Source organism: Apostichopus japonicus, chromosome 7 (genome assembly GCF_037975245.1).
Source record: "Apostichopus japonicus isolate 1M-3 chromosome 7, ASM3797524v1, whole genome shotgun sequence".
In the NCBI taxonomy this organism is placed as follows: domain Eukaryota; kingdom Metazoa; phylum Echinodermata; class Holothuroidea; order Aspidochirotida; family Stichopodidae; genus Apostichopus; species Apostichopus japonicus.
Window position 1 is genome coordinate 16,399,349 of NC_092567.1, and position 15,240 is coordinate 16,414,588.

The window sequence follows — 15,240 nt, forward strand, 5'->3', positions numbered from 1 at the left end:
AGCGATTCAATTCTGCATGTGATGAATCCGCGGCATGTCCTACAGTGCTAGCTTCAGGAATTGATTTTCAACGTTGCTGCTTTACTGAATGCGTTGAATAACTAAATCCAGAGAAAAGATTTACGAAAGCCAGATTTGCATATTGGGTATATCAATAATTAAATTCAATACACTGACACATGACACTCCCCCCCCCCCCCCCGTGTCAACAATATGCAATGGCAATGCCGATGTAATTTCTTTACTGCTCGAAATCCTGGAATGATGCATGCAAATCGAATAATGTAAATTACAAATTGGCACTAACACAGTAACACATTAAATCCATTGTTACAGTATACAGCACTCGGCAGTTTCGGTAGGAGGGGGGGGGGGGTGTTAAGGTATGTTCAGCCCCCGATATTTGCCAAGTGCTCCAAGAAGTGGGGACCGCAGGGAGAATTTCGAAGTGGGTGCTGAACATATTCTTGATCGGTCCAATGCACAATATACTAATAATTTTAGGGGGAAAGAACTGTCTAGATGCGATTTATTGTTACCAGAGGTGTCATTTTTGCTGATATAGGATTTCCTTTTTGCTTAAATTTCGACGCGCCGCGCCAACTGATGGTGGTGCACCGCCTAAATAGTGACGTATAAGCTTCAGTTGTACGTATCACCATATAAGTTCTTCTATCCGTCCTCCCTAAATTTACACACGTTCATTAATTGTTTAGATGCAATGTAAAGCCAATATGGGTGTTAATTTTACCGATCTAAGGGTACCTTTGATCAAAAAATTTCGACGCTCCTTGCCAACCGATGATGGCGCTCCGCTTAGATAGTGACGTATAACAAAAGTTTTACATCACCATCTGACCAATGTTCTACTATCAATCCACTTCAAATTTTTAAACGATAATTAACTATCTGCATTTTACCGTGGAAAAACAGGAATACTTCTACGGGCTGACCCCTCCTCTGCCTGTTATCAACCTCATACACAGTATTCATTAGCAAAAACTTGTGCTAAGGGCTACTTCTATAAATCTGATTTATTGTCTAAAGATGCCTCAGAATGCACCATGTTACGTCTACATTTTTCCACCTCCATACATAGGAGACGGCAATAACCACAGCTAACACCCCTTCATAATAAAATCCTTTATTCGCCTCTGTTCCTCCCAAAATGCTCCTTAAAACCTAAATGATAGTTTAAAAATGCCTCAGAATACTCCATTTGCCTTTGTTTTTCCCCATCTTGTCAATACATGGGAGTTGACCTAATGACCGAACGGGAGCACCCCTGCTTTATAAATTACTTTATACAATCTGGCCTCCCATAAAGATTGAGGAAACTATGTAGATCATTCGGGGAATTTTGAGTTATAATCGTTTATTAGCCCAACTTCCGTTTAGACCTACTTGAATGGACCAAAAATGTTGCCTCATATTGCAACATCTGACATTAAAAACGTTCCTTTTTCTCTTAGGGTTGTGCACAGACCTTCTTACATATATAGAGGTTGGCTACAATGACTCAAGTGCAGCCCCAAGTACACATATACATACATATTTGACTGTATATCATTTATATATTTGACTGAACTTTATTGGCCTAGCATAGTGGGTTGTTTAATGTGATTGCCCTAGGTTATAACCATCATCATCAAGTTTTTTTCTTTGTATCGCCATCATCTCTTCATTTCAGCCATCTTTGGGACTCTTTAAGGGACTAAAATAAATTGGTGAAGCAAGGGGAGCTATACTGATGGGTATACGGACATAAATATATTTCATACATTTAAGGTCATTCCAGGCAGTAACTACATACCCACAATTTCTTGCTTTCTGTTGTTGATTATACAACACTGACGATCAGCCACAAAAGTATACATTTTAACAAACCTTTTAATTCTCAAAATAACCTCAGACTGTCTTTATTTTCGAATACACGTTTGTTCTCTGAATAGTGAGTAGTAACAGGCCTTAAGTTATAGGCTCCCATAACCATTTTTTAAATGTCGGTTGATTTCTTTAAAGGGAAAGTCGTATTAGCCTTTAATCTATAGTAAGTACACTTAGGGATCCGGTGCTTCGTATTTATCGGCTGCATAATGCAAACCGCATCGTCGAAGCATACGCAGTATTATCATATACATTTCTGGAATTTGATTAGTTAGTAGGTGGATTGCAGGATATTCACAGCAGTATAATACAACCAAATAATATCTCCTCAGCTGAAATAAAATAATTCGTCTTGTCAAAATATTATTATTATTTGCGAGACGCATACAGAATAATACACTAATATAATTTTACAGATAGGATTACACCAGTAAGACTGAATAATCGCATCATCGAATCATACACAGTATTATCATATACATTTTCTGAATTGAACTTTGATCAGTTATTATTTGGATTGCAGATCTTTACACAGTAATACAAAGAAATCATATCTCCTCAGCTCAATGGAAACAAATATGCTGGTCAAAAATGTATTGTTATTTGCGAGACGCATGCAGAATAATTCACTAATAAAATGTTCCTTGAGTGATCATACTTTTAACAACTTTTACTTCATCTTTACTTGCAACTGTACAATACACATTGACAAATAACGTATGCCAACAGGATTTTAGTCTAGTGGAATATGTAATTTGGCTAATTCGATAATTTAGCCATTTATATTTTAATAAAATTCAAGATCAAACACGATCTTAGAATCATCTATCTTGTGCTCTATTATTTAAAGAAACCATTGAGGAGACTTTAATTTCAAAACTTCACCATATGATTAAAATGTCCAATGACAAAAGGATATTGTGTCACCTTTCAAACCATAACCATAAGGTAAATAGCATCTGGCTAGGTTATGATGCCTCGGAGGCCACCACTTGGGCCGAGAAGTCTGATCAGGTGGAGGCAAGGCTCGACACATTCAGTCAGAGGTGGCTCTCCCTCCCTGTGAAGGTTACAGTTGTTCATAGTTTTATTGTTCCTCTCCTTTGGTTTCCTGTTACGGTGATCGCCGCACCGGATCATGCCTTGGTGCAATTGGAGAGGATCATATTTGATTTCATTTGGGGAAAGCGCAAACCAAACCTTGTCAAAAGGACCGTTATGTATAAGACCCCCTTGAGCGGTGGGCTTGGTTTGGTACACCTACCATCTAAACTGCGCTTTCTCCTTTTGAAAGTTGTTTTTGTTGCGTTTGAGAATCCTTCGTTTCCCTTTGCCTTTATTATTAGGTTCAGGGGTGGGTTTCTTTCTCGCCACCACTGGCCCGGATCCTTTTCCAATAACCGGCCAAAGGCGACACTCCCTTCTGGTGTGTATACTCAGATTGGTGACTCACTTCGTAGAATCAAAGAGGAGGGTGGGCCAGATGTTCTGCTTAACGTGGCCCCCTCTGTGTTATACCCACCATTGTTTCGTTCAATGCTCGCGCCTTTGTGCCCGTCGGTAGCCGTCTCCGGGACTTGACGTGGAGGATTGCACATGGGATCCTCATCACTAACCATTTTCGCCTAGTCAGGTGGCGATTAGGTGATGGGATTTGTCCCCGTGTGGGCTGTAAAGCCATCGAGACTATACAACACCTTTTGCTGGAGTGTCCCTTTGTCCGGTTGGTGTGGGAATGGTTTCACGCCTTCGTTATTGGTGTTATTGGTTGCACACAGTGGTCATTAGTAGTGACTTTGTTTTGTATGGTTTGATGCCCCCTGTATGCCCAACCTGGGTTATGGATCTGCTGTTGTTGTTTGCCGCTATAATCAGGAGACACATCTGGAACAGCTGATGCCGCCTAGTTTCGACGGGGACGTCTGGAGAGCCGAGGCTGTCGTCCACCTCGTGCAAAGTGACATTAGGTTGCACATGGAGGCGGACCATGCACGGCTTCCCGACACTGCCTTTCGTAGACGCTGGCGCAAGCCTGTCGTCTACTATCGGGACGTCGTTCCCCGGATGAAATTTGGAGTGAGTTAGTTGTTAGGTGTGGGGGTTTGTGTGGTCGTTACATAAAATGGTTTAAGGGGGGGGGGGCTCTGTTTGTGGTGTGGAGTTGGCTTTTTGGGGCTGGTTTGTAGTGATTTATTGTTTTGGTTCTGTTGGCCTTTGGGGGTTGTTATACAGACTGGGATTGTTTTGTTTTTTTTACCTTTGGTCCGTGTCCGTTCTCTTTGCACGTTAAAAGCATCGCATATTTACGATACATGCATCCGATGTTGGTGCATTCTCTAGTTATACACATGGTTATCTTATCCTGAGTATAAGCAAATAAAAGACTTTGCTTTATTTCATAATGTTTCCACGTGTAACAATGACAGGAACGTTAATATCAACTAGGGTTTACTCTACAGCCGATACTCATACTGGTACAGCAACTACTCTTCATGTCCCACAACCGTGCATCAGTAATTACTACTTTGTGTTTGTGAGACGGTAACATTGTTACAGGTGGCACTTTCACAACTGCGAAGCTGTTAACTTGTTCCCATGTAAGACAAAGACTGGACAAGGGGTCTATGAAGATGAGAAAGCCTACGAGATTTCTGTTTGTGGGTTTTCAGTTGGGTTTGTGGTGGATGTTAAACAGACTGGGATTGTTTTTGGTTTTTGGTTTTTCCGTGTCCGTTTTCTTTGCACGTAAAAAGCGATTCTTTGGATGATAATCTAAGTTTATGAATCATTTCGGACGAAAAACATCTCTTACTGCTTTCTTATTAGCTTAATTAAGTCCAGTTCACTACTTTCAAAACGGCTGAATTTGCGACAAATATGCAAATGAGATGACGAAAGAGGATGGAGTCACGGTATCCTAGCGACGCATCAGGAACAACAAAATAGCAGTAGATCCGCAAACGTACTTGTGTGTACGAGACGTATTAATATTGTACATAGGCCTAGCATACTCAGTTTAACTGTGGTTTGGAGTTTGCTTTTTGGGGTCGGTTTGTAGTGTTTTTTTGTTTTGCTTTTGTTGGCCTTTGGGTCCGTGTCCTTTTCACGTCACGTTAAACGCTACGTTAGTGAGAGATTTGTGTTTGTGGGTTTCAGTTGGGTTTTTGGTGGTTGTTTTACAGACTGAGATTTTGAGATTTTGGTTCTGTTGACCTTTGATCCGTGTCCGTTTTCTTTGCACGTAAAAAGCACTACTGTTCATGTCCCACAACCGAGCATCAGTAATTACTACTTTGTGTTCGTAACACGGTATGATATGTTACAGGACATGAACAGTAGTTACTGTACCAGCTATTAGTATCGGGTGCACTCTACCACAAATAAACAGGACATGACGTCATATACCATAATGGTCTTGGATGACCGTGAAGTGGCGGCAACAGAAGTTTAAAGTGTAGGGGTTGAATGAAACAGTTTGGGAAAATTGGAAGTCCAGAAACACACCTATATATCAAGCACACATCTCGGTAAAATAAATGTTTATTAGTTGTTTCTTAGAATTTTTTTCAATCACATAATCTAAATATTCGATAAACATAAATTAGCTGAACAAAAAATTACTAGGCGTTTGTGCAGATAAACAATCATGGGTTATCAGAATCTTGTATGACTGCATTTTTGACGATCGCATTATTCGGAAAAACATTAGAAAAAAAGGAAACAACTACTTGCAAGATTTATCGGCCGGACTGAAATGGTCATTCTATACAAATACATTATTTTATCAGATGACATCCTTCCTACAATGAATACACTGTTACTAATGGTTTTGTTATATTAGTACCGATGTCATACAACTGGTGGCATAAAAAAACTACTAAAAACCAATTCAAATATTGAAAAGATACATAAAACTATGTATCTATCAATATAGTTATCAGATTAATTTTCTATAACCTACTAGCTACAATTCCAGTACATTAAATGATTATTTTCAATATTAAGTACATATTAAGAATATATATTTAAAATAAAAGTTTTCCCTTCCTTTACGGTAAGGCAAGCAAGAAAGGAGGATTGCGGATTGCTCCGCCTAAAGGAATACAACATGTGGATTTAAATATGTCTAATCGCATGCAGTGGACAAAATGTAAACTGTACAAATGTTATCTATGTAACACGTCAGTTTCTGAGATGCGTGTGGTGATGTTCGTCAAACGTCACAGTACAACGTAACCATTTCCTTACGTTAGATGACAAATCAGAATTGCAAATCAGAATACTAAGAAAGTCTCAATGAAATACAGTGTTCTTCTATGATTATGTAGGAAAACGTTTTAATTGTTATATAACTTGATTACAACTACTTAATTAGTCGCTGGTATTTTCTTTCCTGCATCCAATCTGTAGTATTATTTCATTTTTCTTCAAGTAATTTTGATTTTAATAAGACAGGCAAAATACGTCCTTCGTTTTGGATAAAGCTGTCAAACTTTTCAATTTCTCGTTTAAATCCTTTCATACGCAAGTCATCTGACTTGAGCTTCTCGATTTCGTCTTGAAACATCTTCTTATGTGCCTCAAGCAACCTCTTTGTTTCGCCTGGTGGTAATATAACATGGACGTATTTACAGGTGCACCGCGACAGGAACATTACACTTGTGCTTCCTGATGGTTTATTTGGTAACCATTGCCACATTGATAGCAGATCTATGAATATAAGTCTATCATTCTCACATCCGCTATATGTGTTTTCATCAACAATTAAATGCTCGGATCGACTGGATTCCTTGGGTTCTTCAAATGCTGCATTTGCCACTGTTAACCAACTGAAACTGCCAATGTTGACGTTTTTTAGTGCCTCATTTATGACAGATTTGATGTTAGTAAATAGGTCACTTTTAAATGATCTGTTAAAGATGTGGGATACCATAAATACTATATGTGGTATTTTATCTTTAACTTTGTAGAAATCTTGATCCTGCAGTATTCTTTTTATTACATCCGAAATTCTCTGTGACAGATACTCACACAATGCTGATTCACATTCACATTTACGCACACATTTACATTTGCAGTCGTCCTCAGTACATGTGCATGTTATGTTTTCAATTTTGTACAAGAGGGCTTTTGCTTCGCTTGGTGTACTGGGGACTCGATTTTCATTGCTTTCCTGATATTCACTCTGATTGAATTGCTGATAAGTTACTGCTTGGTCCTCTCGATTAGAATCTTCACTTTGTGTTGGATCGTCTCCCCGATTGCTCGGTAAGTCTGAATCCTGAATAGTTGTTTGACAGCTGTTTTGATTACCTGCTTCATTTCCTACTTGACTGTCGGTTTGCCTAACATTTTCTGTCAGATTGTCTTTGTGATTATCGTTACCATGAGACGCGTGGTTGCTTCTCTGTGGACTTTTACATATGTCTCCGGTGTATTTGCAAATTGCCTCCATCAGTCTAGAAATAACAGGAGGATTCCTCATATTCTTTGTGAGATACACTGCAGGGAAGTTCTCACTATCGGCCACTGTGTCCTTGTAACATGTTTCTGTTGCTAACGATATCCACACCTTGGCAATACCGCTACCAGGCTGACTGCATCTCTCAACAATCTGTTGTTTGATTAACTGGAAGAGACTCAACGGCATTTCATCAACAAAAATGTTGACTTCCGTTTTCTTATTTGTGTCACTGCTAGATGATTCTGCTTTATTACGTTTCAATTTCAAAAGAAAGTCAAACACCTTAATAAATATATCACCTGTAAATTTAACTACATTTGAAGCAATTTCATTGGTTAGTGTTTGTTTGTATAAATGTGTAATTGATTTAATATCCACTTTCTCTTTATGAATGTCTCTAATGCTCTGTTTTAAATAACTAACAAGTGGTAGTTCCATAAAAGTAGGATTGAAATTCAAGAATTTGTTCAACTCCGCACAGCTTATTATGTAGGTTCCCAGACCTTCTAATGCATCATTTTGTGCCATATGCGTAAGAAGAAAAGTCTTGCCGGTTCCAAAATCTCCCGTAATAGCAAGACATTTATGGCGACGCCGTACTACCTGTGCTTGCGCTGGACTAAGATAAAGACGTGCCTTTGTTCCAAATGTGTTTCGACAAGTTTTCTCCAAACTTGTACAAAGAGTACTGTTTTTAACAAACAACTCACTGATCTTCAAGAATTGTTCATGAGACCACATGATGGGATGTTTATTACATTCATGTAGCAGCCCATTAAGCCAACTTTTAGATTCTATCTGTGTTTTACCAAGTATTATATTGTTGTGATCTCTACACACAGGGATACCATTATCGGTTTCAGAGGCATCGAGAGATGCAAGCCTTAAGATTTGTTCTGTTTCAACACACGGGAGTGCAATAAACCCCCAAATTGGTATGTTACTAAATGGGAAGTTTGCAAGCTCTCTGCTTATAACTGCAAAAGCCATCACGTCTCTGTAAAGTTGTTCTGCAGCATCCTTTACATTATGCCTCGTCGTGCTAAATTTTTTCGGTTTAACTGTAATTCCTTTTACTTGGACAAATATTATGCCAAGTTGCTTACAAATAACAACCACGTCGTGTTCCCCATTCTTCTTTTCATTAACATTGTATAACTGATACGAGTATTTGAAATCAGAAAATATAAACATGTGCAAGTTGCCACATGTCTCTCCCCACGCACGGATGCTTTCTGAAACGATTTCCTCTGCTTTCCAGGCATTGTTGTCTGAATTTGTAACGGTTTTTTTCTTGTTTCTCTTAATTTCAGGAATAGAGAAAGGGACCCTGTACACATATTCTTCTGAATAATCTGTGAAAAACTCAATTGAGTGTTTTGTTGATGACCTTGTTTCAAATTTCTTCGGTTTGGTAAACCCGCACTTTTGGAATACGTGATACAGGGCACATGCATCATACTAAAAGGAAAACATATAGAAGATAGTTATGCTAGATTACATTAAGTTATTCACTTGTTTAAACATTGTGGCTTATAAATATTAATCATATAATTTCAAGTTTGGATAAACCCTTCCCTAAACACCCTTCCCAAAACACTTTCCAAGAATAAAATTTACAACCTCAAAATTGCCATTATTTAGGAATTTGTTGTAAATTTTAATGCAACATATAAAGGGAACTTAACCTTGTGAGGGACTAAGATAATACTTGTAAAAGTAAAAAATTCGATTATTTCATTTGAATTTCTTACATAAATGTTAACATTAGTTACAATCGTTACTAAACTCACTATCTCAAATGCACGTTTTCAAACCAAAATAGAAATTGCGTCGCAGAGATTTTTTCCATTGAAATTTGTTCTGTAATGGCGTCTTGCTTAGCTACAATCAACCTCAATTTCCACAAGAGGAAGCAACGTGTATGCGTCTTACTAGCCTGGCGGTTTCGCATTTGACTCGTATTACCTTTAGCAAATATTTTGTGATGGTAAAAGTTTCTAAACAATAACAATATTGATCGAGTAGTGTAGACTATACACATGGAACGAAAATAACTGTGTCTTAATATATAATTAATATAAGTGTAATAATATCATATCATTGCAATATCAGTGTTTCTTACTTCTTTGTCAGTAAATTTTCGAAAAACAGCCAAGAAGTCCTTCCTGTTGGTCTAACAGGTGAGAACAATAAAATGCAATTGAGTAGAGAGTTAAGTAAGGTCCTTATGTGGAAGACACTTTAATAGTTTACATAACTGATTTATTTATTTATCATTCTCATCTAGCGATAAAGATTTGGAGAAATTGCAGTTAACAGTGTTATTGTTATTGGAAACAAAACAGCTCAATACTTTTTTATAAATAAATTTTCGCCACAGTGGTCACGAAGAGCATAACTTGGACTAGACAACAATTTCAGTAAATATTTGATAGCAAGTAAGTTACCAAATTCTTCTACAAATTTCATGCTTTCGGTGTGTTGTTTAGCATACCATACACAGTTCCTAGTTGCTTATATTAAAGGAGTGTTTGGTATAAATTTCAATATATCTAAACGAGCAATAAAGGTTTTACCTCCAGATCTGTATACAACTTGTCGATGTCAAGTTCGGGGGCACCTGTGAAGTAAAATTCCAATTTGTCAATACCTAACAGGTTTAAGTTGGGTGAGAACACTTATATCCTTCTGATGGTCATGGTCATATTAATATATAGCACATATTTTCTTTACAAACACTTATATCGGAAATATGGATTTGTGAGGTCACGATAGGTTAGTTACTTGTAATTCTCCAACCATTCATGATTTTACTTGGTGTTTTATTTCGAACCCTCTGTGTCCTGCGTGTCCAGTAGCCTAGTGAGGTTTTGTTCTTAAACGGTCAACAAAGGTGTCAACAGAAACAATTTAACACAAGGGTCACTTTTTTTTAAACGATCCCTTGAGTTACCACCAGATATTTTGACTAAGGAACAACACAGTTTGTAATTCATACTTCTAATAAAACAGTGCTACTGAGGAGAAAATGATATTTAATGATAAGATAATACTAATAGTACAATATCAGTAATACAAATAAATGTTAGAATTAGTTGCTCATGGCAATACCGATCGATTGTACTATGAATACAGTATCATTAATTATTCATAATATTATGATCGATAACTGTGTTGTTCTTAATCAATAACGATATTAATTAAGTAAATTCAATTAATTATATTTATTATTATTATTTAATCACAGTATTTCTCATCAGTTTTACTTATAATCCTATCTGTTATTAATGATGATAATAATATTCATAAAATAAGAGACATATTTTAGCATAATCTCATTCTATGGTTCGTTCTGATATCTCTAAATTATGATAACTTTTTTCACTAGACACTGTTTTACTAGCAGAAAACTGTTAAAAATTAAGAACAATTAAGAACATCTATAAAGTGGAAACCGAGAGTGGCACTTAAAATAGGCCGAGCTACCACCGCTTAAGAGAATTTGTAATCATAACTTGGGCAGTTTAAGCTGTACTTGCCTTGGTTCGAGCGTCCCACGTCCCCGCCTTCCTGTTATGTAAATTGATACTCAGATAACATCAATTTGATAAATTATACAATGTATAGTTTCCTTTAAAGAATGATGCCAGTATACCGTCTCCATTTAATAGTGGTATTTCTAGAGACCAATGACTACCAATGTCATTAATAATATGTGTCAGTACAAGTCACAATCGATCTAGTCACTGAGGGGTCCAGAAAATATAAGTTACAATAAAATTGTGTTAACCTACACCTCAGGGAACATGAAAAAAGAACAAGTGTCCTCTGGTCCGATCCTAAGCGGTACATTTCTCACAGTCCCGAGGGTCCGTTAGACCATTGCTGATGATATGGTTATTTATTTTAGTAATTTTATAGTAAGAGATGCAGTTTGTTCATTTCTTAAAGGAATGGTCTCCAAGACACTGTTTTAACATCATCATCACATTCAAGCAAAACAATTAAATTGTATATATTCAAGTTTTCGAACCTCTATCCTTGTCATTTGAGTTCAACATTGTTATCCCATTAAATAAGTTTAAACATTGCCATAATATTAGATGGTATACTAACTGACAATTTTAAATTGTCCTCAGCAGACAAAGTGAAATTTCTGGGGTTTTTATTTATACTTTCGGTACACAGATTATCCACAGTTCAGGAAATAGGATTTAATTGAAAGTTAACTCAGTCTTAATTTCTGTTGACTTTATGTTATTTGTATAAATTGTCAAAATGATTTTTCACGCATGCGTGTTTTATGACTGTGTGATGAATAGATTTGGACATAAGCATGTATTAAATAATTATGTTAGTTCGACTTCATAGAATTAAAAATATGCTTCATGTTAAAACTTAAAGTTGAATTATTTACCGTCTCGGGGTAGTTTTCCTTGCTTGTTGCCAGCAGGACTTGTTGCAATATCGTGTTCCATTCCCTCTTTAGGCGATTAAGTTTACGTACTGTCAAATGATGAAACAGCTAATTATGTGCGATAGACGTTATAGTTGTATATGTTGACACATGTCTTCACTGAAAACTAACATTGCGAAACATTTTGATACATTGCGATACATCTCTTCTCGGCATTTTGGCTAAGATCATGTGTAGTTCCTGTTCCGTTTCGAGGGGAATGGTGATACACACCCGACGATGATCACACAGTCACAGTCATGCAATGTGACTAGGGTTGAGAGTGGACCAGTCGTTCAGTAGCTTGGTTTTCGTGCCCTGATTCTTTCCTGGGCGACTTTTCTTAAAAAGTACATGCGATACTGGTTTCAAGTTAAACAATGGAACTATTCGACAGCACAGAAACACCGTACGTTCGTTTTAACATAGATGTTTAGCACTTTACACAATTAAGTTTACATGGTAACTAAATATAGCAATATTTGAAACAAGCTTACAAGTATTACTTCTTATTCATTTTCAAGATACAAACGGAACCGTTAGTCTTCTTAACGTTCTCTTTTGTAACTATTATTTGTTACTATCGTTATATCAATTATAAATAATGTATTGTCATCATTTGACACTATCGATATATCAATTAATTGTTAGTTTTCATATCGATAGAGCAATTATCATTTTTATTAACACCTTGAATTTCCATAAGTTTGAATTTTTTTTATAAATTTGTCATTTGTTACCTGTGTATTTGTATATACATATATATATATATATATATATATATATATATATATATATATATAGTTGTTTTTATATCTTTGTCGTATGACTATTCTTAACACTTATCTAGTGGTATTTTAAATAATATTAGTTTTACAATGATTTAAAATTTATTGGGAAATAGTCTAATTTGGGTTTATTAGCTTTTTTACCGACAAGAAAAGACAGCGAATAGATCCTCTTACGTGATAAATTTGAAATATTTGAGAATCTCACCTGACTCTTTTTTAGTCTCGTCTGTCAACCGATTTTCGTTTATGAAACACGAAGTTAAACGTACCCATTCTAAAGCTACTGGCAAACGTTCTGAAGAAAAAAAACACACTCTCTTTTCTATCGTACACAACAAATACACTCTGTATATTTTTGGATCAAAAGAGATTGAAATAAAGTTTGATGAAAGGAAATTGAAACGAAAACGAAAGACAAACAGCAGATTGTTACTATAAACAGGATTAAAATGAGTCATGCATGGATTTGTACAATCATGGTCGAATTCTGACTGCTCAATATCTGCACTTTTACGTCTGGAGTATCACAGATATGGTACCGAAACTTGATGAAAAAGACTAAAGGGCCTTGTTATCAACTAGATTAGTACATCGTTGTAATGAAGTTTGTTGATAAAATGGGATTTGAATACACCCACTACACACACGCTACACAACTACATACATTCTGCTCGTGGCTTGCCCGTTCATCTAAAAAAAGATATGATCCTTATTTGTAAAGGATTTTATGTATATTAATATAAAAAAATCATATTGTATTTGCTCAAATAACTTCTTATTAGTTGTCTGTTTTATGTATTTAACTGATCTTTTCAGCCATTTTTGTAATGTAACACTTTCGTCACAGGTTGAGTTAATATACCCGTAGCCTTTCGTTTATTATATAGGAGTATAGGGAACGAGCTGACCAGTTTGATACCTTGTTTGTACAAGCAGAGTCCGTTTCACTTCCCTTATACACGTGTACTTTGATATATTATATTGCAAATTTATAAAAGCATTAATGCAACTGCCGCCGTACATACCGTCGGTCACATTAGAAGCCATTGTTCTCGGATGTAATCGGTTAATCCAACACGAAAGAAATGATTGAGCAAACGGTACTGGAATAATTAAAGGATTGCGAAAACAAAAATTGTTAACATCACGAAAACAAATATAAATATTTAATTTGGCAAGGCAAAATAGCAAAATTAAGAAATAAACCGTACTGGACGATATAAACACACTTACTGTCTATCTCCATATGACAAGTTCAGCAATTAATAGCATATAGTCGTCAGCAGTAAAGCACATGTAACCTTTGCAACTGCATAATACAGGTGCATCGTAGCCGGTGATGTAAGCGCTTATTTGAACAGAAAAATCATATTCTTTGCCCCCCCAAAAATCTTTTTTTGGGCAACATATTATTCAATCTAAATGCGGCTCTCCCATTGAAAATAATTCTGTTTTACTATAAATAGGCGAGAATTAAGCCTTTAAGTTGGCATCCACTATGAAATCACCTACTGTACAAAATTGCATGATCATCCTGCTCAGTACAGTGCTCATACTCTCATCACTTGAATATCCGTCGTTAACTTTGTTGTTCATTATACCAAGTGTGCGTTTATATCACAATGGCTGATGATAAGCATTTCCCTTGGCTTTATGGTATTCCCCGACAAAAAGAAACAAACTTACCTTGGGTCACATTAATATTAAACCATGGCTTTTTAGCAATACGGCCTCAAATTTCCCCTCCGGGTCTCGCCCTCTTTGAAACTTCACAACTATTCTTTCACTTCTTGTTTATTTTCTAAAACATTCTTTTATGTAAGAAAAATCCAATTCCTTTATTTGTAGAATGGTGGACCATATCTCCCGTGGTATCACTGGGACGAAATTAGTAAGAATATTTCAGTTCTGAGACTTTCGGATACAATAAACTGGTACACCGGCAATGCAGAATAACACGAAACAATTACTCTCTGTACAAAATCCATGCGCTAAGTTGTATCTTTGTAATGTTGCGGTTAATTTTCAAATTCACATACAGCTGTCAATGATGAACAGTTTATCATATGAATGTTTTGACACGCTTAATTATGCACAAACTGTTAGCGTCTTACTCTTCTCAAACGGATAGCTAAACGTACTAGAAGAAATAGGCTACAATACACCTGACCATGCTAGTGTTACTACTTCAATCCGCAATGATGCTTACAACTGACAATATTATACACAGTATGTACACAGTGTACTGCTTGACGCAACCGCACTGACATATCAACCAATCACATGTCATCAGACGGTTGCATTATTAAGTGTATATTATAAGTTACTGTTTGTTACTGTTGCAATATGAGCCTCTGCAATAGATCTGGCTAAGTTATAAATATTACAACAGATAACTGTGTGATACATGTTATACAAACAGTTATTACGAGGTGCGCGAATAAGCAGCAATCCTTTAGTAGTTACAATGAAGAGAATGAGGATCGAAACTGGAATTTGGACGGAAAAATTGCTTTGCTCTGAAAGAAATGTGAGCCATTTGTACTCTGTGTTATGGATTAACAATTGTAACAGCTATCTTAGATTACTTAATTTTCCTTTTTTTTATGTGTAAAACTATTTTTGGGAAAAACTCTCGA

The 15,240-nt window shown here is 36.3% G+C and overlaps 1 protein-coding gene across 1 annotated transcript; it reads right to left on the reverse strand.

Moving 5' to 3' along the window:
* Positions 1 to 5,884: 5,884 nt before the first annotated feature.
* On the reverse strand, positions 5,885 to 14,825 carry LOC139969492 (uncharacterized). The gene is made up of 8 exons (XM_071974527.1): positions 14,288 to 14,825; positions 13,627 to 13,704; positions 12,807 to 12,896; positions 11,772 to 11,860; positions 10,894 to 10,924; positions 9,931 to 9,974; positions 9,477 to 9,527; positions 5,885 to 8,812 (listed from the first exon to the last, which is right to left on the reverse strand). The coding sequence occupies exons 2-8, from the start codon at positions 13,646 to 13,648 to the stop codon at positions 6,305 to 6,307; spliced, it is 2,835 nt and encodes a 944-aa protein (XP_071830628.1). The 5' UTR covers positions 13,649 to 13,704; positions 14,288 to 14,825; the 3' UTR covers positions 5,885 to 6,304.
* Between the last annotated feature and the right edge of the window lie 415 nt (positions 14,826 to 15,240).